The 23,701-nt window shown below is 42.9% G+C and overlaps 1 protein-coding gene across 1 annotated transcript; it reads right to left on the reverse strand.

The window, feature by feature from the left end:
• Positions 1-6,217: 6,217 nt before the first annotated feature.
• Trim68 (tripartite motif containing 68) lies at positions 6,218-16,087 on the reverse strand. The gene is made up of 7 exons (XM_021168115.1): positions 15,899-16,087; positions 12,673-13,136; positions 10,284-10,379; positions 8,778-9,038; positions 8,313-8,335; positions 7,670-7,770; positions 6,218-7,479 (listed from the first exon to the last, which is right to left on the reverse strand). The coding sequence occupies exons 2-7, from the start codon at positions 13,096-13,098 to the stop codon at positions 6,929-6,931; spliced, it is 1,458 nt and encodes a 485-aa protein (XP_021023774.1). The 5' UTR covers positions 13,099-13,136; positions 15,899-16,087; the 3' UTR covers positions 6,218-6,928.
• Between the last annotated feature and the right edge of the window lie 7,614 nt (positions 16,088-23,701).

The raw sequence follows: 23,701 nt of genomic DNA on the forward strand, positions 1-23,701 counted from the left end.
CAAACCAAACCAACCAACCAACCAAACAACCCAACACAGGATGGAGAGAATCATGCTCTGGGTCCAACTCTCTTCTGAGAGTCACACAGTTTTATTAGGCAGAGACACGTATATTTGATTCTTAAAGAAACTGAAAATCTTAATGAGATTAATTTTCTGATATTAAAATTCAAAGCACTAGGAAAAACTGCAATAGCAAGTTGGCTAACTGCTCCCTTGATTAGCACAAAATGTCCTTCATCTTTTCCAATTGACCTTAGTTTTACATCTATGAAAAAGCATGGTGTAGTACTGACACAAAGAAAAAAAATAAGCAGTGGAGCAGAATAGGGAGGTCAGACCCAAACTCAGATATGTTTGGTTAACAGATCTGATGCTGGTCATGGTGTTGGGAATGCTGGACATTCAAATGCGAAGCTATTAGATGAGACCCTACCTTACATGATATGCAAAAAGAAATTGAAATAAAAAGATAAAGAGCTAATTGGAAGATTGAAAATAATTAAACTAGAGAAAATATTTAGCATTGCAAAGATTTCTTAGACATCATATCCAAAAGCGAAAAACAGATAGATATACCCACAAGGGACAGAAATAATTTTGTGTAACAAAGGACAAAATGGAATGCAAAGGCACCATATAGGTTAGAAGGATGTATATATATATACATTATATATACATATAATGTATTTAATAAGAACTATTTACCTAGTAAATGATGACATCTTATAATTCAACAACTATAACAAAAAAGTAGATACTTGAATGAAAACAGTCCTGTAAGGATGATATGCAAATGACCAACTAACTCACTTGATGATGCTTTTTGTCACTGGTCATTAGAGAGGTGAAATCTAAAATTACAGTGAGAGAATACATTTGATCTATATGTATGATAATAAAAACCCAACCCAAGCCAAGAAAAAAAGAGGTAAGAACCAACTTCGGGTGAAAATGTGGATAAACTGGACCCCTTTGCATGGTTATTGGAGACTATGATAGTAAGCTTTCCATGGTGACAGTGTGTGACATCTATGAAATATGAAAAGCAGGGATCACCTGTGATGCAGCAATCCCACTGCAGGTACACTAACATAGAACGGAAACCAGGGCTTCAAGCCACAGTGACTGGCACTCACATTCATGGTATCACATGGATGGCTGACTGTATGAAACCAGGGAAAAGAGTTCTGATGTTGCATCTGCAGCTTCTTTCCTGGTCTTAGGAGCTTTGTGCACTTTCTGTATCTCATGTTCATTGATAATAACGGCAGCTACTTCAGCAGACTGTGATAAGCAAATGAGGAAATCTTAGGAAAATACCCATTAGAGCAGTGGTTCTCAACCTGTGAGTCACGACCCCTTCAGGGATTGAATGATCCGTTGACATCTAAGACCACTGGAAATGAGATATTTACATTATGATTCATAACATTAGCAAATTTATAGCTATAATATAGCAACAAAAACAATTTTATCATGAGGGGGGGTGTCACCACTACATGAGGAAGTATATTAAAGGGCCAAGCCGTTGGAAGGTTATAAATCACTGCATTAAAAAATTAAAAATGTTATCAGGGCTGGTATTGGCTCAGTGGGTAAAGGCACATGCTGCCATGTCTGACAACCTCAGTTAAATCCCTGGGACTGACGTGATAGAAGGAGGGGACTGACTCCTGGAAGTTGTTCTCTGACCTTGACATGGAGACTGTGGCGTGGACATGCCCACATACAGATAAACAATCAATTAGCAAATAAGTAAGTACGTAAATAAATAAATGAAAGAAATAAATGTACTAAGGAAAAAAATGACACTTGGATCATTCGATTATTTTTCCTAGATGTCCGATGTGTGTGTGAGTATTCACATGTATGGGCACATGGGACAGGCATGTGCATGTGTGTGTCCATGCATGTGAAGTTCAGAACTGGTTCCTTCCTCAGTTCCTCATTCATCAGTCTAATGTTAGGTATCCTCTGGGGACTAGAATACACAAACACTAGTCACTCTCCAGACTTCTCTCACAGTCTGGAATGCCCAAGAGGCGGAGCACAGAAGAGAGCCAGTCTCTGGAGGAATCTTAGTGTTTGGCTGCTTGGCAGAGGCCAAGAGAAGCAGTGCCCAGGGAAAAGGCAGGATGACAGAGTATCTCCTGGGAACAGGAGTCTCCCAGTGGGAGGCATCTGAAAAGGACAGCCCTCATAGTAACTCCATTGTCTCCGCTCTCCTGTGGTTTCTGTGGTGTTACTGCTTTCCTTGAATGTCTTCTGTGAATCTACATATTACTTGGTGTGAGAAATGTGGACTAGTAGGCATACTTAATCAGAAAATGGACATTGCAAGAGGAAAGCTGTTATGTGGACAACTGAATTAAGAAACAGAGATTTGATTTAAGAAGTCTTTAGGCTATGGTCACCTCAGAAATGAAGATTCAAGTTCTCAAGCAGACAAGAATCAAGGGTCTGGTCAGCTCTGGAGGCATTATGGATACCTACAGCTTCCTCTGGAAATGGCGCAAGGGATGGCAGATATGGGAGAAGGAGTAGGTAGATAGGATCACTTGTGATCAAGGCAGACTAATGAAAAGGTAACTGCAATATTGGAACGGTAGATACATAGTTTGGGATCGAAGACTTGTTGTGAGGAAAACCCGTGCCTTAGGGATGAGATTGTGTCTGTGTAGAGGAAAGGCACTTAGGGAAATGAGGTTACCATGGGCAGCAAGGCAGTATTCAATGAGGTGTGCAGTAGTGTTTTTATCTGGAAAGCATGTTAATTTCGAATTGCTCCATCCTTTATTTGGAACAAAATATCATCTCACATCCTATGATTTATTTATTGATTTAAAATGATTTGCCTAGGCCACTTTTCAGTGATGGACCCTCCAGACACCAGGTGCATCTTCAGGATGGAAGGCAACTGGTGCAAGGATGAAAGGTTTCTTGGGAGATTTGAGACGAGGCTTTCTGAAAAGTATTCACTCCAAGAAGCCGGAAGCAGTTGTGGCTGCATATGTTGATAGCAGAAACTGTGCACCTCAGATTTATTTATCTTATAGCAAGAGCTCATTGAAAAACAAGCATCCATCAAATGATGGATAAAATGTTACTTGAGTCACAACAGATCTCTAATGGAGGTCACTATCGATGTTCGTAAGAAAAAATTTAAATTTAAATATTTAAACATCACACACACACATCTCTAGTAATGCTGATCAAGATGAAAACTGAATAAAATGAAATAAAAGAGAAGACAATCCATTAACTTGAAACCACTGTGAGCATGTGGCAAGTCATGAGTTTCTGAGGGCTGGGGACAGGAAGATGGAGCAGGGCATAAGGTGAGGATGGCCTCAGATGACAGGTGAGTTCACTTAGAGCAGCTTCTGGGTAGGAGGTGAGTGGGTGTGGGCAGTCTCAATCCTTCACTTTACTCCAAATCTATAGACACCAATGTTCAACCCCAAATCTGTAGCATCCCAAACGCAGACTCTGGGCTTAAGGATGCCCAGGCTTATTTTTAACTCTTCTTCTCAATTCTACTTTGAAGTTCTTCTCAGTGATATTTCACTCTGTGATTATATACAATGCAGACCTTATTGACATAGGACTGCTATTTAGTTTAACAGTCTGAGTTTTGGAATCAGTCTGTAAAAGGACAGAGTGTGAACTCCTCACTGCATTGTAGAATTATTTAGGCATTCATGCCAACTCTAAGAGAAACCCCAGGGGTTGATCATGGCAAGACAACTGAAAACCTAATCAGAATGGGTGTTGTGTTGGTGAATTTAAGTTAATTTTCTTTCTTTCATCTTTTTTTTTTTTTTTTAAAGACTGTCTCTTTGTGTAGCCCTGGCTGTCTGGCTGTCCTAGAACTTGCTTTGTAGACCAGGCTAGCCTCTATCTCAAGAGATTTGCCTGCCTCTGCCTCCTGAGTCTTGGGATTGAAGGAGAGCACTACCACCACCTGGTGGATTGAGTTATTTTCTTTAATTAGGTATTTTCTTCATTTACATTTCCAGTGCTATCCCAAAAGTCCCCCATACCCCCCCCCCCCCCCTTGGCCCTGGCGTTCCCTTGTACTGAGGCATATAAAGTTTGCAAGACCAATGGGCCTCTCTTCCCAGTGATGGCCGACTAGGCCATCTTTCGATACATATGCAGCTAGAGACAAGAGCTCCGGGGTACTGGTTAGTTCATAATGTTGTTCCACCTATAGGGTTGCAGATCCCTTTAGCTCCTTGGATACTTTCTCTAGCTCCTCCATTGGGAGCCCTGTGATCCATCCAATAGCTGACTGTGAACATCCACTTCTGTGTTTGCTAGGCCCCGGCTTAGCCTCACAAGAGACAGCTATATCAGGGGGATTTAGTTATTTTTAATTTTAGTCTCTGTTGTACTTCCCCACTTGTGTATGCTTTGGAGTTAAAAGGTTAAGCAGTGAAAACCAGACTCATTTGAAAATTTGCTCTACTTTTTTGAAAACTAAGTATTTTATATAGTATTCCATTTGAAATTTCAAAACACCAATGAGAAAACCAAGGCATGAAAAGTTTCTATAATCAGATCAAGGCAAAAACTGACAGTAAGTGATACATGATGCTTCAAGTTGTGGGAATGTGACTCTAGTAGCAATGTAATTAGCTCTTTGCTGTATTGATGGTGATGTAGGGCCGCCAGCACTGCGTCTGCGGCAGGGCAGAAGAAGCACACAGAGCTTTGTCTTATATTCTAAGAAAAACTCCACGTTTCCCCTGAAGACCAACCAACAGCCCCGCCAGCCATACCACCGGACCAAGCGTCATGCACTCGAAAACATGAGACAGACCCGGGTAGAGCCTTAGGATTGCCAGGTCCTATCTTTTCTAGGTCACCCTGAGACTGAGTTAAAAACCCACAAAGGTTCCTAATTTCACCTCTTCATGCAATGCGAAAAGAGACTTTCTAAAGGAGGAAAGTCAGCAGACGATTCTGAACCATGTGTAGACTCTGTTAACACCGAGAACCTTGATGAGCACAGGAAATGGAGCAAGATGGTTTAATTTGTGTTTTCTGATTCTGAAAACACTACGGTGACACTCAGGATTTGTCTGCTCCCCAGACAGGAAGACATATGATGCCACGCCACCCTCTTCTCTCATTGCTTTACATTTCAATAGAAAAAGCTCCTCACCTATGATGTCAGGACCATCTTACAACTGCACAGTGGAAACCCCTGCCACCTTGGCGTCCCAGGTTTACAGTCTTCCTATTTTTCGCTGGCCATCTCACTGAGTGCCATGGACAGCACAGCTCTCTTAGCAAATAGAGATGTATGGAGCGAGACTGTTTCACTTGTCTGTGCCGAGTCCAGGATGAGGCCGTGAAGACTATGCTTGCATAAAACTTCAATTTTTAGTGAGAATGTTCTGAATGATATTCTAATATGCTTAATAATTTCCTTTAACTTGTATGTGCAGTAGAATAGAGTCCTGGGAACACAGAGGCAGCATACCATCGGTCCTTTCCCATGGGCAGAACCAACAATTCTCCCACATCACAATTTTGTCACTTGTGGGCACCTTTTGTGCATTTTCCCATGACATAATATATTATCTTAATTTCCTTTCATTATTATATGACTCCTAAATTGTTTTTTTTTTAGTACGATTCTCATTGCACATTTTGCTTTCCTGTATCTTCAAGGAGAATTTTATATATTTACAAGAACCATGTATATTCTCCCAGTGCCATCAGAAGATCCCAATTTAACCCTAACTAGCTGCTGGATGGGCCTTTCTTCCTGGTGACTATTTCTTCTTCCTTGTTATCTTATTTTCTGTTTTGAGTTCACAGTCTTCACTCTAACTCAGGGACAAACACATGCAATCAGATATAAAATATACCACTGGGGTCCAGTGTCAGTAAACCCTCGTGAACTGTGACATGAGTACCTAGACTGTTGGGAGGCACCCTAAAGAACAAAGTGCTGCTATGCAGGTTTTGTCTGCTCGTGGCAAAGCAGGATGGTTGCCACAATAAGAATCCATTGTTTGTCCTCCCCTCTATACAAAGAACAAAAGTACTGGATGGACTGTGGGGCTTTACCATAAACCCATGAGGTAGAATAATGTTATTTTAAGCCAGATTAGAGGCACCTTTCCAAAGAGGACATCCAAATCCTCTCAAAGACATGGTTCAGACCCAAATCTAATGAATGACAGGCAGACTCATGATCTGTGAATTGAGTTTGACAACTTTGTTTCATTTTAATGTGAAAATCATTTTACAATCTTTAAAATCTTACTTCCCGAAGCTCTGTAGGAAACAAGGCTGTTTCAATTTCTTTATACATACAGTAAAAATAAAAACTAAGGCCCCTAAGGTTTCTGATCCTGCCCCTTAGAGAAAAGACAGGCCCGGGCACAGACCCACCCTCATGCTCAGGAAGGAGATACAGGAAGTATCCTGGGTGAGTTCTGCATTCTGTGCTGGAAAAGCACAAATTGTGTTTCTTTAGCCTGGAGGTTAGGGTTTGTTTGGTAGCAGCAAGCCTCACTTGAAGGACCCTCTACCTGGTTTCACCATGACAATCAGTTCTGGGCATGGACATTATTACTTCTCTCAGTGGAAAACTGTATTTAAAAGCTTTTCTGGAGTCTGCATTTATTTAATCACTGGCACCCATTTAATTATGGAACCAGGGAGGAGGGCTGAGATCTCCAGAATGGACAAAGCCTATCACCACTGTCATGTTTCCATCATGGATCACAATGCTTATCTCACTGGGACTGTTTTTTTCTGTGAGAGGCACTGACAGTTTTTTTTAACAGCATCATACCATAAGGTCAGATAGAGGGGCCCTTGGGCTTTAAGCTGGGTTCAGAGATGCTTATCGGTGGAAGCATCCTCCAACAATGATGTGTACCATTAAGTTAGGATGGCCCTCCTAGCCTTCCCCACCCAGGGTACAAATGGTGAGTGGAGTGGTATTGTTAGTGTCAATGCTGTAGCAAGGACTGAAATAGGGCAAGAGACGGCCTGGGAAGGGATAGCGGGGGAAAGTGAAAATGTGGGAGGCACCATCAGTCACATTGTAGAAGGAGATGTCATGGGCCTCATAGTCTAGGAAGATTCCTACCCTGTGCGGAGGAACTTTCAAGGGCAGGAGCGGATATTCATCCGTGCCTGCGCGGTACTCTGTTCCTTTCCTCAGTCTTATCACCCAGAAGCCATAGCGAGGGGATAAGTACACCACCTCCTTCCGGTCAACATTTTCCACACACACTCCCAGACCCCATTCAGATCTGTCTCCAACCTCTACCTCCCAGTAGTGCCGGCCAGAGGAGATGCATTTGCTGCCCAAAACAATGTTATAGCGGTAAAATCTCTCAGGATTGTCAGGCAGGTTCTGCTGGGTGACTCCATAGTGCACACTTTTTCTGTCCTTGGAAACGACAAGGCGGGAGTAAGCTGTGTCTGGGTCTAGGCGCACATCCACTAGGGAAAAAGATCTTAGTGGTAACCTTGACGCTAAGCAAGGGGGAGTGTAGGATGCCTCTGATGAAGACAGAGTTCTCAGCAGTGGGTAGGGTGGGGCTAGATGAAGCATCCAGACTGCACTGAGCCATTTTACCTCTGTGGGTGGAGTCCCTCCCACTGCCCATCACAGTCTCCAAGTATCTAATACCTGCAAATGTCTTCAGGGTCTCTCTTAGTCCTAGCACACGGCAATCTGTCTTCAGCTCCAAGGAGATTGGCTCTAGCTGCTGCAGGCTCCAAGACTCGCTCCTGCAGAAGAGGGTGTGTTTTGGATCTGGGACTCTTAGCTCTGCTCTGGGAGCCTCCTTCCTTTAGTCTGATGAGGAGGGGCTTGGCCAGAGCCAGTCACTTAGATCCCCCCTGGCCAGCAAATCAGAGGTGGCATAGCTGGCTTGTTGAGTTTCAAACCGTTTGTGACAGAGAGGTAAGAATGCTCAGAGCTTCCTCTCGGGAGAATGCTAAATATTGGGACAGAGGAAGAGGGAGAGAAAGAGATGTGACACAAAGGAGAAAGGGTGATGCTCTGAGCTAGAAGTTTCACACATCAAATTTTTGGACCATTTACATGAAGTAACATACTTCAGCTTTACTTAAAATTCTTATTGGTAAAAATCTGAAATGAATTCAATTAAGTGCAAAAAAGGAGACAAATCTTTCACCAATGTAATGTAAGACAGTGAGCATCTGCCTTCTGTAGGTACTCAGTCTACATTCCTTCTCCATCCCTGGCTCTGGCCAGGCCTCTCTATCTCGTGTAGGGTTTCACAGAGTCTCTAGGGATGGGAACGTACCTGTTCAAGGCTTCCTGAATACCCTAGGAGAAAAAAAAAATGCAGCCCATGAGTGTGCAGTGCGTCAGAGACACTAGACAGGCGTAAACTCTGGGAGGGGCTTTCTCACAGGGATACACAGACTTTAGAGGTGGGGAGAAGCTCATGGGAGGACAGCAGAGCAGACCTGGCTCCATGGAACACCTTCAGATTCCATCTCAAGATGACCAGGATGGAAGGGACTAGAATGCTGTCAAGCTATAGAGTAAGTACCTGGTGTACTCCTACTTCTGGCCTATGAGAAAATGAAGGGTCAGGTCTTTTACCCAAGCAGGATGAGAGCAGCATGTGTCAGCTGAAGGCAGACAGGGTCCTCAGCTGGTGGACAGTATGATGATAGGGTCCGTGAAGAACTAGCTAATACTTTCCCCTGGAGCCTCCGTCTCCAGTTCTGGCTCAGGCATCCCAGGGAAGGCTGTTGCTCACCTGCAGCATCCAGCGCACAGGTCTCTGGGATCTCTCTTCCAGCTCCACAATCATGCTCCACAGGACCTGGCTCTGCCGGATGATCGCCTCGCGCCTTAACTCCAGTTTGTTTGCTGTCTCTCCCTTCTCCTGCTCGAGGCTAGCCTGAGCTGCAGCTGCCTCCTCTTCTGCCTGCTGGCAGGGCAGCTCCTTTTCCTTTAATAACTGCCGATATTTTTCAAACTCCCATCGGATGCTCTGCTTTCGTCTTTCCATCTGTGTCTGGAGTCAAGACTGGATTAGCACTGGTCTTTTTGGGGTAAGGGTCATGTGGGATGGAGCACACTGACGTGTGCAAACACACACCCTATGGAAATGCTTTGGTACAGCCATGTTCTGGGTGTTATGAAGGCAAAGACAAAGGATGTAACTTTTCTGTTCCTAACTCCCCGTGGCCCCAGGGCATTATTTTTGGTCCTTTCATAAGTAGCGAATTTTCTTACAAATAACGAGTGGGACCAGAATATTTCAGACTTGGAACTTTTCTGGATTTTAGATTACATAATATCAAGAGATACTTTGGCAATGAGATCCAACTCTGAACATGAAATTCATCCATGCTTCATATACAGAGAACCTGAAAGTAATTTTGTAAAATAATTTTAGTGTGCTTGCATTCTGAGTATAACCTATTATTCAGTGAAACTTCCTTCTACTTTTGGCAGCATGTTGGTTATAAGACACTTTGGATTTGGGAGCACTTTCAGTTCGGATGTCTGGATGAGTGACCTCTAATCTGTCTGCACTACTTTTATCAACTGCAACAGAATCTAGGGTATCTTCTTTCTTTCTTCTCGAGACAGGGCTCCAGTGTCTAGCCCCTGCCACCCTGGACTGGTATTCACTATGTAGACCAGGTTGGACTGTAGCAGTTCTCTGCCCTTGCCTCCCAAGGCTGACTTTTAGGCATGCACCACCATCCTGGTACATATTATCTTGGCATGATGGGGACTAGCTCTCATTTTCAGAAACAGTCAGATGGTTACACTGATGGTTGCTAACAAGACTGCTGGATAGTTTTTCTTCTTGGTTTTGTGTGTGTGTTTGTGTGTGTGTGTGTGTATGTTTAATATATTGTTTTAGATCACATTGACCAAAAGTTCTGAGAGTTTTATGCCTATTGGTTTCAAATATATTTCTGAGGGGGGTTCCTAATATTTAGGCAACCAAAGTCTTAGCAGCTGTGCCATCACTCAGGAAAGTGAGGCAGAAACTGTTAGATTACCACTCTATAAGCTATACTCCTATGAGCTCATGTGTGCAAGGCGCCATTCCTTCCTCATACGTGAAGATATGAAATCAGAGGCTACTGCTATCCCAAAGCTATAAGCTGGACCTGAGAAGTTATTTGGACTTAGGTAAAGGGAGGCTGAAGGCCCTCACTCTGCCTCACAGATATGAGGAAGACTCCACCGTTGGCTCTAGAAGATAGGGATGACGTAAGCCCCCTTCTCAAGTGCAACCTGCCTTCCAGATGGCAGCCTGTTCCTTCTCACTGACTTCCAGTTTCCAGGCTTCTTCCTGTTCTTTCCTCAGATGCTCCAAAGCCTGCTGGAGTTTCCACTGCAAGAGACAGAAAGATCATGAGTGTGCCCCATCAGGAGGCCACTGGAGCACTCTAGGCTGACAGGGGCTTCCCAATGTTCCTCAGGCAGCTGGTTGGGATAACATAAGAGGAAAAGGACTGCCACAGAAGGCACAGCCTCTGCCCATGTGACATGTGGGGAGGCTTTCTGGGTTGAGAGTCATCTTAACTTCCACAGTCCTCAAGCGTCTATAAAGATATATAACCTGACTTTCCTAGCCAGGACTATTTCTCCTCTCATTATTCCTGTTCTCTATTATTTCCCAGAACTTGCTGTTGAAAGTGTGGTCCAAAGCCAGGAATACCAGCATGGCAGAAGCTTGAGCCTTACCCTACACATATCAACTGAGAACTGGAATTTAGCAAGCTCCCTGGGTGGTTCAGATACGCAATAAAGGTAAGAGGCTTTCCTAGGATCATGTAAAATAATGTAAAATATTCTTACCAGAAAGACAAAAGTACTCAGTTATTACCTTTCATTCTGATAACGGTCACTTGGTTTGTTAAAGAATTATAAAGTACCAGATATGGCTCAAGTATTACACATACACTAACACTGCTGGGGTTTGGGAGGGAACAGTCTTCCTTCCACGGGTCCATGCGTTTGAAGACCTGGACCTGATCCTCCGCTGGTGATGGTCTTTGGGAAGGTTGGAGTGAACTTTAGGAGGTGGAGCTCAGATGGAGAAAGTGGGTCACTGTGTGGCAGACCTAGAGGTTTTAGGGCCTGGTCTCCATTCCTGCTCATGCTTCCCAGCTACATATATCACACGAACAGTTGCTACTGCTCCTGTCACTGTGACTTCCCCAACACAACAACCTGTATTCTTTTGAATAAACCTCTCCTCCCTTATGTGGGTTCTAATCAGGGACTTGATGACAGCAACAAGAATAACAACAGATATAAATACAGTCCCTGGATGTTGGTGTCATTACCATTTTATAGACAAGAAAACTGAGGCCCAGGAAGTGACCTATCCACAGCCACCCAGCTAGTAAATGACAGCGCTGGGAATTAACCAAGCTCTTAGCCTGTATGTCAAAATGCTAAGCTATCCCCTTGTTCTGCACTCTTAAAACAAAGAAAAGTATATATACTTTTACTGTTAGAAATCTGTCCTGTAGAGAAGAATGCTGATTCTGAGAAGTCGCTATATATTCTTACATTTTAATCTGGGAAAAGAGCAAGGTGGCAGCTGGCAGCTGATCAGTGGTTAAGACAAACAGTGTACGCGATGGAGATGACTTACCCCAAAGTGTGGGAAAGAGACAAAGAATAAGCTCCCTATTCCATCCTTTCTTCTCTTGTGGTTTGAATGAAAATGTCTCAATAGGCCCATAGGGAGTAGCATTATTAGGAGGCGTGCCTTGGAGTAGGAGTGGCCTTGTTGGAGGAAGTGTCTTACTGGGGGCAAACTCTGAGGCTTTAGAAGCCCAAGCCAGGCCCAGTGTCACCCTCTCTTCCTGTTGCCCTCCAATGCAGATGTAGAACTCTCGGTTCCTTTTTCAGATTCAGATCTGCCTATATGCTGCCAGGCTTCCTGCCATGACAATGGACTAAACCTCTGAAGTGTAAGCCAGCCCTAATTAAATGTTTTCTTTTATAAGACTTGCTGTCATCATGGTCATGGTGTCTCTTCACAGCAACAGAAACCCTAACTAAGACATCTCTCTTTAACTAACGTAACTGAAAGTCAGAAAAGACCTGATAATATGGATACTGTGAGAATTAACACATGCTTAGTATACATAAGCATGCCTGGCAATTGGCCAACCAATCTGAAGTGACTCATCTATGATCCCTTCTTGCTCCAAAAATAATGTTATCATGATCCAAAATTACTCGGCCTGAGTTGTGTTTATGAAATGAAAAGGTTAAAATGATTCAGCTAATGCCAAGAAACTATACATGGTCGTGGTAAAGCAAGCTTGCAGGTTCTTCACTAATAAATAATAGTCATCACATGTAAACTCATTTAAGTCACCTACAACTCCATCTGAAACCAAGGGGTTACTTCAATAGCTCAATAGCAAACACATCCTGGTTAGGTATTTCCATGTTAAGACTCAAGATGGGACACAGAGGAAAACGGGAGAGAAGAAAACCAAAGAGAGTCATGAATGAAGGAAAAGATATGGCTCAGAACATTAGATGTAAGGATCTGTAGCTACCAGGGGCCAGGGATCAGCTTTTAAAGACAGGCATCTAATATAGAGAGAGCCAGATGAGAGGCAGAGGACAGGCTGGCCTGGCCAGGTTCTACTATTTACCTTATATTCCCAGGCAACATCCTTTATGGGTACAACACTGTGGGCTTCATGCTCTGGGGACTGCTTACAGGTCTCACAGGTTACCATATCATCCTCCTTGCAGAACATGGTTAGCTGTTCCTTGTGGAGATCACACACATCGGTCTTTAGTCCCATTTCTATACAGAAGCCTAGCAGACGGACCTTGTCTACAACACTGGCCAGCTGCCAATTGGGACGGAGTTTCCTTGGCTTCACAGGAGCTCGACAAAGGGGACAGGTGTAGCTCATGTTCTGGGACTCTCCTGGGAGCTTCCAGAGTCCAGAGAGGCAGCTGTGGCAGAAAGTGTGGCCACAGCTGATGCTCACAGGTTCCCTGAGGAAGGTCATACAGATAGGACAGTTCACTTCTTCCACAATGGCTTCCATTAACACTGCAGGATCCATGGTTGCAAGTGACAGTCGTCTCAGAACATGAATGAAGGCTGCAAAGAAAAAAAAAAAAACACAAAACAAAACAAGAGAAGAAGGCAATGACTGTAAGTTCTCTCCCAAAACTGTAATTAATAATTAAAAAAATACACTTTAGAACCTTTCTCCGTTGTATATAATAAGCACTGGCCTCAACTAAAGCTATTATTGGGCAACGTTGTGCACACCACAGTCATGGAAGGAAAAACTAGAGATGGTTAAAAAAGTGGGGTTAGAGGACTTTTTATTTATTTGCTCAGTTCTCCTCTTGGTTTGTCTGACCCTATCACTCACCCTCTAATCATGCCGCAGAAATGAAAAGTCTCTCTGGGAGAGGACAACTTAATATAAAATGTGATATTTCAACATTCAGAAAAAAAAAACCCTCCACAAAATAGTGTTAGCCTCCCTCTGATACCTTTTGTGCACACTTAAATCTGTCAAGGTGCAAACCACAAATGCCGGCAGCTCCCTGCCTACCTGTGCAGTTTTTCTTATGTTGCACACTGAAGTGTAAAACAGAAGTGCAACAGCTGTTCTTCACTGTGTCCTGAAAATCACTATCTGCCTCTCCTGCATCAAGCTGCCACCATTCACCACATACCAAGATATGCTCCTGACGGTGCACAGATGCTGTTAGAAGCAAGAGGGGAGATCATGCCCCTTGAAAGGATAAAACCAGGATCACTTAATGATAGACTGATGGATACTGATGACTTCTGTCCAGGCCACGTGTGGGTATGGAGTTTGAATAATGAGTGGCTTAGGGTTCTTGGTATACTTGGCAATATTTATTAATTCATCCTGTATATATTTAGTAACCTAGCTAGACCGTGTAAAGGGGAGATTTACACTGGCTTTAAATACTACTGTCTCAGGCAACTAAATGCTGAACATGTGCCTGGCAAATACGTCAGGGTTTGGGGATAGTTTCTAAATCCCAAATGCTTTTATAATAACAAATATATAGTGATATATTTAAAATATAAGGCAAAATAACAGAAAACACTCGAGTACCAGGCTGAGTACCAGACATGGCTTTGTGCACTTTACATGGATAATTGGTATTCCATAACCTGNNGACACTCCAGAAGAGGGCGCCAGATCTCATTACAGATGGTTGTTAGCCACCATGTGGTTGCTGGGATTTGAACTCTGGACCTTTGGAAGAGCAGTAGGGTGCTCTTACCCACTGAGCCATCTCACCAGCCCCCCAGAAACTGTTACTGATCTCATTTTATAGGTGATTGACTGGCCCAGGTTTCCAATATTCTACTTTGGGAAAATCACCCATCTTCTCCAGCTCCAGGGTATAGGACAAATTCAAAAGCAGAGAGGAATAAGCCACTGTGTTGAGTCTGGCAGAAGGGCATTTTGTAGGAAAGAGAGCAGAAGCCTGAAGGACTGAGATCAGGCTGTCCTCAGGTTGTTACTCCTCACTATTTCCCCTGCTTTCTATTTCTCTGCTTCCACCGTCTCCACCCAGCCTTGAGATCCAGAATCCTAAGATCCAGTTGTGCACTAATACTGAACTCAAAGGCCTATGCACGCTCCAGCGGAGGGATCCTGGAGTAAGCATCCGCCCTTCACTCCCTCACCCCCTCGACTGTTCTGAAATGCTGGGGATTTAACACGAATCTCAAGCATGCTAGGCAGATGCTTTACTGCCGATTCAAAGCCCAAGCCGTCTTACTCTTACAACTGCACCCGTGACAGCCATGTTCTCCTCAGTGCTATGTGCAGTACTTGGACCCCGGGTCTGTTTATTTTACCCTATTTGGAATCACACTCTTCCAACTGAGGCTGTTTCCACGATCTCACTGTTGATATCATTTACCAGAGTCTGTGGTTTTCTTAATTCACACACTAGAAATTTACTACTCATATTTTCTGTTTTTCTCTCAATATCCTACTGTCATGGTACGTTTAATACAGAGTCATTTTCAGTTTTGCTCAGTGTATTCTTGATGCCAACAACAGTGTCTCAATACTTGTTAAATGCATGAGAATTCAATGTAAATGTTTAGGCATAGCTGATAGTAGAGGAGTTAATATCTTCATCTAAGGCAGTGTGTATGTGTTCACCTGTTCATGCTTTGGTGTCAACAGCACTACTTAAAGCTACAGAAAACCACCACCACCACCACCAACAAAACCCCAAAACAACAACAACAACAACAACAACAACGACAACGACAACAACAAAAACAGACAAAACAGCAGATTAAAGTTTGGAAGACACTGGCAGTAGGAAAGCGTGGCAAAGAAAGAGAAATGATAAATCATGATAAATCACAAAAATGTGGTAGAAGCATGTTAGTTCTATACATTGCCTCAAAAAATGTAAACATGGGAAAGATGTCAAAGATCTGGAGATAAATACAGTTTTCCAATAGAGGATCTCCAATAGAGATCTTTTATCAAACATAAATACTTGGTCAAAAGTTTGACTCATTAACTGCTCAGACCTGTCCAACCTGTAGCTGAGGGCAGCTATGAATACAGGCCAAACACAAAACTGTAAAATGTTAAGTTTCTTTATGCGATTTTGTTCTCCAGAGTGAACTTTGTAGACGACAATATCAAAAGGTTGCACCTAGCAACCAGTGCCTCCACAGTCCTGAGGGCTGCGAAGGGAGGGGGAAGAGCCTGGAAGCGGCAGAAACCAGCCCCGGGTCTGGGAGCAGTGGCGGACCGTGCCTTCCTGACCTTCTGGCGCTAGGCAGGTCCCCAGGGCAGTGGGATTGGGGACAGGGGAGGGTAAAGAGGGCAGGACCTGTGTTGTCCTCCAAAGAGGTCTGCTGTCGCCTCCTTCTCTACGCAGCGCAGCTGTGGAGGCGCGGGGCTTCAGCCGTCCAATCCGCAGCGTAGGAAGCAGCGGGGCGCTCTCCCGCCGGAAGCCGCGATAGAGGCGGGGGCGCGGGACCCAAGGCAAGAGCCGCGCCCGGAGCTGCAGGACCCACCCACTGCTCTGGAACCGACGAATCACTTCTGCACTCAGAGTGGCCTGATTGGCTGTTCGCTTGCCACATTTCCTGGGTGAATTCAGCTACCTAGCGTGGGAGCTCAGCTGGGCTTCCTTAAGTGGCACCTTTACGCGTTGGAATCCGCAGTTCCCTTGGAACACGAGCTGCAAGTCCCTGCTCCAGGTTTCAGACAATTAAGCAAAAGTTTTAATAAATGCTTCTGTTTTTTTTTTTTCCTGGCTAACTCTTGACACTTACATACTTCTGGTAGCTCCACATTGCAACAAACTAGTTTCAGAGTTAGAAACAGATATTAAATTACGAAGTCCTGATCATAAGCTGCCACTAAAAATCTTTTTAAAGCAGTGCGTAAGCTTTCCTCTCGTCCAACCGCAGAGACACACAAGACCAAGCGTGTTGAATCATAGACCTGGAGATCAGGGAAAACAAGCTTGGGGGAGACACTTTAAGTCGGGGTCTCACACTATTAGTGTCACTCTCTGGGCCAAGCATATTCAAACCAACACACACACACACACACACACACAGAGAGAGAGAGAGAGAGAGAGAGAGAGAGAGAGAGAGAGAGAGAGAGAGATTTAGATGGATTTGTATGATAGGTTCTGGGTATTAAAAATCAACCATTAATATCTTTTATAGCAATGGTTCTCAACCTGTGGGCTATAATTCCTTCAACAAACCTCTATTTCCAAAATTATTTACATTATGACTCACAACAGTAGCAAAATTACAGTTATGAAATAAGAGTGAAAATAATTTTATGTTTGGGGTCACAGCACAAGGAACTAACTGTCTTAAAGGGTTTCAGCATTAGGAAGGTTGACAATTAAAGCTTTGGAGCCAAAGAATTCAGTGGCTACTCTGTCCACAGAGTTGGTGTCTCAGCATTGAAGACACAGGACACAGGACTCCCCTCCCTCCCTCCTTCCTTCTCTTCCTCCCTCCCTCCTTTCCTCACTTCCCCATTCCCAAAAGAGTCTCTGATCTTTTATATTGAGACCATGTTGGAAGGCTGAAGAACCTTGAGTATAATATTGGTAGAGCATGGCAAAGGTAATGACAGATGTGCTCAGGAAGAAGTGAAGGTGGGCAGACACATACTGGGTTTTCCTTAACCCCTCTCTACATAGGGCTGCCTGTTAGAAGGTGCCACCCAATCTGAGAATGGATGTTCAGCTAATCTCTGGAGTCATTCTCACAAATGCAATCAGAAGTGTATTTTTCAGGTCATTCTAGATCCCATTAAATTGATAATCAACAACCATCACATGTTTCCCCTTTGACACCCCACCACTTCTTATGTTACACTTAATTTCAAAAAAAAGACAATAACAAATGTTATAATGAGGCATAATTGATAGGGTGCTTGCCCAACATGTATGAAGGTCTGGGTTTGAATCCCAGTCCCACATAAGTTGGTCATGGTGGTACACAGATATAATCCTTAAAGTTGGGATGTTCAGTAAGCAGATCAGAAGTTCAAGTTTATCCTGAGCTACATAGCTACTGATCCTGTCTTTTTAAATTTTAATTTAAATTTTTTTTTGAGACACAGTTTCTCTGTATAGCCCTGGCTGTCCTGGAACTCACTTTGTAGATCAGGCTAGCCTCAGAAATCCGCCTGCCTCTGCCTCTCGAGTGCTGGGATTAAAGGCTTGTGCCACCACGCCCGGCCCAATCCTGTCTTAAATGAAACAAACTAGGTATCTATGAGAACCCATCTTAAAACAAACAAAAGACAATGTTTTCATAGTTTTACCTAACATGATATAACTATCCCCACACCACACCCAAAACACTAATTATTCTCCAAGACAAAATAGTAAAGTCCCTTTTGGAATATTAATTTGAATAAACTAATATAGATTAAAAACTTAAGTACTGACATCAACTCAGTGCTGCATTACATAATAGAAGGAGAGGAAGGAAAACATTTAAGATCCTTTGCCACAGGGCTTCACACCCAAATAGCACAGAGAGGTAGTGAGCCTCCCAGGAGTGTGGACAGACCTGTGAGTACAGGTAGAATCACCACTGCTGCTCAGAGGAACCCACCTAGAACCCTCAGGACACAGGAACCAAGGGGTTGCCTGGGACAGGAGTCTTCCAGTCTCTGTCTGCACCCAGAGCTGATCCTGTGCCACAGAGTTGCCTACACAAATACTGCCAGGATTGAGCTGGTCTCCCAGGAGTGCCTACACACCTGCAAGCACAGGTAAGATCACCACTTCTTTTCACATTCCTGGCCCAAGAGGGACCCTCACAGAGCCATCAGGACATAGGAAACAAGGATCAGCTGGGGACAGGATCCTTCTGGTCTCTATCTGCATCCCAGAGCTGACCCTGTACCATAGCTCTCCATACCCAAATTCCTCCCAGAGTGAACTGGTCTTCCAGGAGTACTGACACACAGGTTCGCAGGAGGGACAAGCCAAAATCAGAGACAGCAAAACCAGCAAATACCAGAGATAACCAGATGGCAAAAGACAAATGCAAGAATATAAGCAACAGAAACCAGACTACTTGGCATCATTAGAACCCGGTTCTGCCACCACAGTAAACCCTGGTTACCCCAACACACCAGAAAAGCAAGACCTGATTTAAAATCACATCACATGGTGATGATAGAGGAATGTAAGAAGGACATAAGTAACTCCCTTAAAGAAATACAAGAGACCACAGGTAATCAGGTAGAAGATCTTAAAGAGGAAGCACAAAAATCCCTTAAAAGAATTACAGGAAAACACAACCAAACAGGTGAAGGAACTAAACAAAACCATCCAGGATCTAAAAATGGAAATAGAAATAATAAAGAAATCACAAAGGGAGACAACATTGGAGATAGAAAACCTAGGAAAGAGACCAGGAGTCATAGATGCGAGCGAGCATCACCAACAGAATACAAGAGATAGAAGGGGGAATCTCAGGTGCAGAAGATACCATAGAAAACACTGACACAATAGTCAAAGAAAATGCAAAATGGAAAAAACTAACCCAAAACATCCAGGAAATTGAGGACACAATGAGAAGATCAAACCTAACGATAATAGGTAGTGAAGATTCCCAAATTAAAGGGCCAGTATCTTCAACAAAATTATAGAAGAAAACTTCCCTAACCTAAAGAAAGAGATGCCCGTGAACATACAAGAAGCCTACAGAACTCCAAATAGATTGGACCAGAAAAGAAATTCCTCTTGTCACATAATACTCAAAACACCAAACTTACTAAACAAAGAAAGAATATTAGAAGCAGTAAGGGGAAAAGGTTAAGTAACATATAAAGGCAGACCTATCAGAATTACACCAGACTTTTCACCAGAGACTTCATAGCCAGAAGTTCCTAGACAGATCTCATACAGACCCTAAGAGAACACAAATGTCAACCCAGACTATTATATCCAGCCAGACTCTCAATTACCGTAGATGGAGAAACCAAGATATTTCATGACAAAACCAAATTTACACAATATCTTTCCACAAATTTAGCCCTACAGAGGATAATAGATGGAAAATGCCAACTCAAGGAGGAAAACTACTTGAAAAAGCATGAAAGTAATCTTCTTTCAAGAAACCCAAAAGAAGATAACCACACAAACATAAAAATAACATCAATAATAACAGGGAGCAACAATCACTACTCCTTAATATCTCTTAACATCAATGGACATCAATTACCAAATAAAAAGACATAGACTAACAGACTGGATATGCAAACAGGACCCAGTATTTTGCTGCATACAGGAAATGCACCTCAGTGTCAAAGACAAACATTACCTCAGAGTAAAGGGCTGGAAAACAAATTTCCAAGCAAATGGTCCCAAGAAACAAGCAGGAGTAGCCATTCTAATATTGGATAAAATAGACTTTCAATCAAAAGTCATCAAAAAAGATAAGGAAGGCTTCATACTCATCAAAGGAAAAATCTACCAAGAAGAACTCTCAATTTTGAAAATCTATGCAATAAATGCAAGGACATCCACATTCATAAAAGAAACTTTACTGAAGCTAAAAGCACACATTGCATCTCACACAATAATCATGGAGGACTTCAAAACCCTGCACTTGTCGTCAATGGACAGATCATGGAGACAGAAACTAAACAGAGAAACAGTGAAACTAACAGAAGTTTGGACCAAATGGATTTAAAAGATATCTATGTAACATTTCATCCAAAAAAAAAATACTTTCTTCTCAGCACCTCATGGTACCCTTTCCAAAATTGAATATATAATCAGTTACAAATCAGATCTCAACAGACAGAAGAAGATTGAAATAATCCCATGTCTCTTATTAGATCAACATGGATTAAGGCTGGTCTACGTTTTGTTTTGGTTTTTGTTTTTTTTCAAGACAGGGTTTCTCTGTATAGCCCTGGATGTCCTGGAACTCACTTTGTCCAGGATGGTCTCGAACTCAGAAATCTGCCTGCCTCTGTCTCAAGAGGCTGGTCTTCAATAGCAACAAAAACAACAGAAATCCCACATACACGTGGAAGCTGAACAATGCTCTACTCAATGATAACTTGGTCAAGGAAGTAATAAAGAAAGAAATTAAGTACTTTTTAGAATTTAATGAAAATGAAGATACAACATACCTAAACTTATGGGACACAATGAAAGCAGTGCTAAAAGGAAAACTCATAGCTCTGAGTGCCTCCAAAAAGAAACTAGAGAGAGCACACACTAGCAGCTTAACAGCACACCTGAAAGCTCTAGAACAAAAAGAAGCAAATACACCCAAAAGGGGTAGATGACAGGAAATAATCAAACTCAGGGTTGAAATCATCCAAATAGAATAAAAAAGAACTATACAAAGAATCAACATCCCTAGGAGCTGGTTCTTTGAGAAAATCAACAAGATAGATAAACCCTTAGCCAGACTACCAGAGGACACAGAGACAGTACTCAAATTGACAAAATCAGAAATGAAAAGGGAGATATAACAACAGAAACTGAGGAAATTGAAAAAAAATCAGGTCCTACTACAAAAGCCTATACTCAACCAAACTGGAAAAATCTGGATGAAATGGACAACTTTCTAGACAGATGCTAGGTACCAACGTTAAATCAGGATCAGATAAATGATCTAAACACTTCCATATCCCATATAGAAATAGAAAGAGTCATTAATAGTCTCCCAACAAAAGAAGCCTAAGACCAGATGGGTTTAGTGCAGAGTTCTATCAGACCTTCAAAGAAGACATAATTCCAATACTCCTCAAACTATTCCACAAAATAGAAACAGAAGGATCCCTACCCAACTCGCTCTATAACGCCACAATTACTCTGATACCTAAACCACAAAAAGACCCAACAAAGAAAGAGAAGGTGGGAGGGGGTAGGGGGTTTTCAGAGGGGAAACCAGGAAAGGGGATAACATTTGAAATGTAAATAAAGAAAATATCTAATAAAAAAGAAGGAAAACATGGATGTTATAAACACACACAGACACACATAGAGACACACAGACACATGCACACACATATATCATATGTATACATGTACAAACATCCTTAACAAAATGGGACAAAACCACTCGTGACATTTACACTCCTCAGTTCTGTAACTGGTCATATGATGATAGTTGGCATTATCTATCTATGGCCTATGTTTTTGTGAATGTGAGTATAGACACACATGTGCCACTATACACATGTGGTAGAAAGAGGGCATAACCGTGGGTGTCTGTCTCATCTTCTACCTCGTTTGAGACAGGGTCCCTTGTTATCTGCTTCTCTATGTGCCACATTAGCTGGCCCATAAGTTTTCAGGTACTCTCCTGTCTCTGCGTGCCTCCTTTCTGTAAGAGCACTGCGGTTTCTGATGCCCACAGGCACATCCAAGGCTTCGTGGTTTCTGGGATCTGAGGCTCAAGTCCTCATGCTTGTATGCACTTCTTTTTTGCTCCCATCCATTTTTAAGCATTTACAAAAACTCCTGCTGTTTGGAATGATCAACCCTCTGTGTCTCTGTGTCCTTCCTGCAAGTGTAAACATTTCCTCCAAGTATGCTTTAGGTGTTACTTAAACACAGGTGGCTTTCCTGTCATGGCCTCTCATTTCTGTGAGTACCTGGATTTAATCTGCAAATGATCAACACCTTGGCAGGAACTAAGAATAATGATAGAGTAAGTGTTGAACCTGAGGTGTTTGAGGGACTTCTACATCTAATAGACAATACCATGTCTCAAACATAGGAGAAAAACCTGACCTGTTTGGGTGTTGAAGCTATGGGGCAAGTAAAATTGTTCAGGCTAATGCACAGAGGGAGAAGACAGAAGGAACACATGGGCCACAGCTTTGAAGGAACTCACCAACATGAGAAATGAGGACAGGTGGCCTCTTTACCCGTTCTGTCCTGATAACATATGTTTACTGTGTATTTCAAAGCATTAAACAGGCATCTCTGTGAGCTTGGGAGCTACTAATTTTTAGAGAGTTGTCCAGTCCACCGTTGTTCACATACAGGTATTTTAAGGGTCGACCACACCCACTTTCGCATTTCTTCTCTGCCTACTTGGAATGCTGCTGTGTTCAAGATTCCACCAGCCCATCTTAACAGCTCTCAAAGCAACCCTTATACTTTTAGCCTTTACACTTTTCCTTTTTAGTGAGTATTTTTTCCTCTGAAAGTTGCAACACCATCTTAATGGGGTGTCCTCTTGCTTAGTTGTTTAGAGTAACAAAGGATCAATAACGCTCACAGGAGAATCGTCAGTGTATTTTTATTTCTCACTACATGCTGAGTTAGCCTAAATCTGTTTCATTCAAACCTCTACTCTATGCTGTGCAAGAGCCATGATTGACCATATTAGGAAGAAAGAGTACAGAAAAGGAGCTGACCGGAAGTGTAATGCAGTGGAAAGAGATCAGAAGTAACCCAGAATGAACTTTTTGGTCCTAGGTTGCAAATCCTCCACATGACCAGAAGAGGGCAGCATCCAAAGTGGGACATAGCTCCTTGAGCATTGTTACAAGTATTTTGTGTTTTGTGTTTTTTGGTGCCAGCCTGTCCCTCCAGTCCAATATTTACTTTTTTCCATCCTCGTCATTTATTTTCTCCCCTTCACAGCAAGAAATCCTCCCTACCACTGTCCTAAAAAGGTCTCAGAAGAATTGTGTAGGAGTCAGGGCTCAGCTCTCCTTAGGGATTTGAGTAGACCTTGGGTCCCAGATCACTCTTCTCTACTGGCGCTCCCAAAGGCCACCAGACAATCTATATTTAGGTAGCAGAGCTGATGATGGACATGCTTTGGCTCAGACTTAAAGGAGACAGCAAAGGGAGGTTTGTCTTGGCTTTGGGAAATCCACAGAGACTGTGCAGGGCATGGAGGATGCATTTGGACAGCCTGGCTGCTTGGAGAAGTCTGTCATCAAGCAGCCCTTCCAAATTACAGTAGCCAGGATTAGAGACTGTGACCAGTAACTGGCTCAGAGAGGAATTTCTTCAGTCTCTGTGAGGACAGTTCAAATTATTATCTACCTCTATGAGATGACTCTTGCCGGGCCGTGGTGGTGCACACCTTTAATCCCAGCACTTGGAAGGCAGGGGCAGGTGGATTTCTGAGTTTGAGGCCAGCCTAGTCTACAGAGT

The sequence above is a fragment of the Mus caroli genome, chromosome 7 (genome assembly GCF_900094665.2).
Source record: "Mus caroli chromosome 7, CAROLI_EIJ_v1.1, whole genome shotgun sequence".
NCBI lineage: Eukaryota > Metazoa > Chordata > Mammalia > Rodentia > Muridae > Mus > Mus caroli.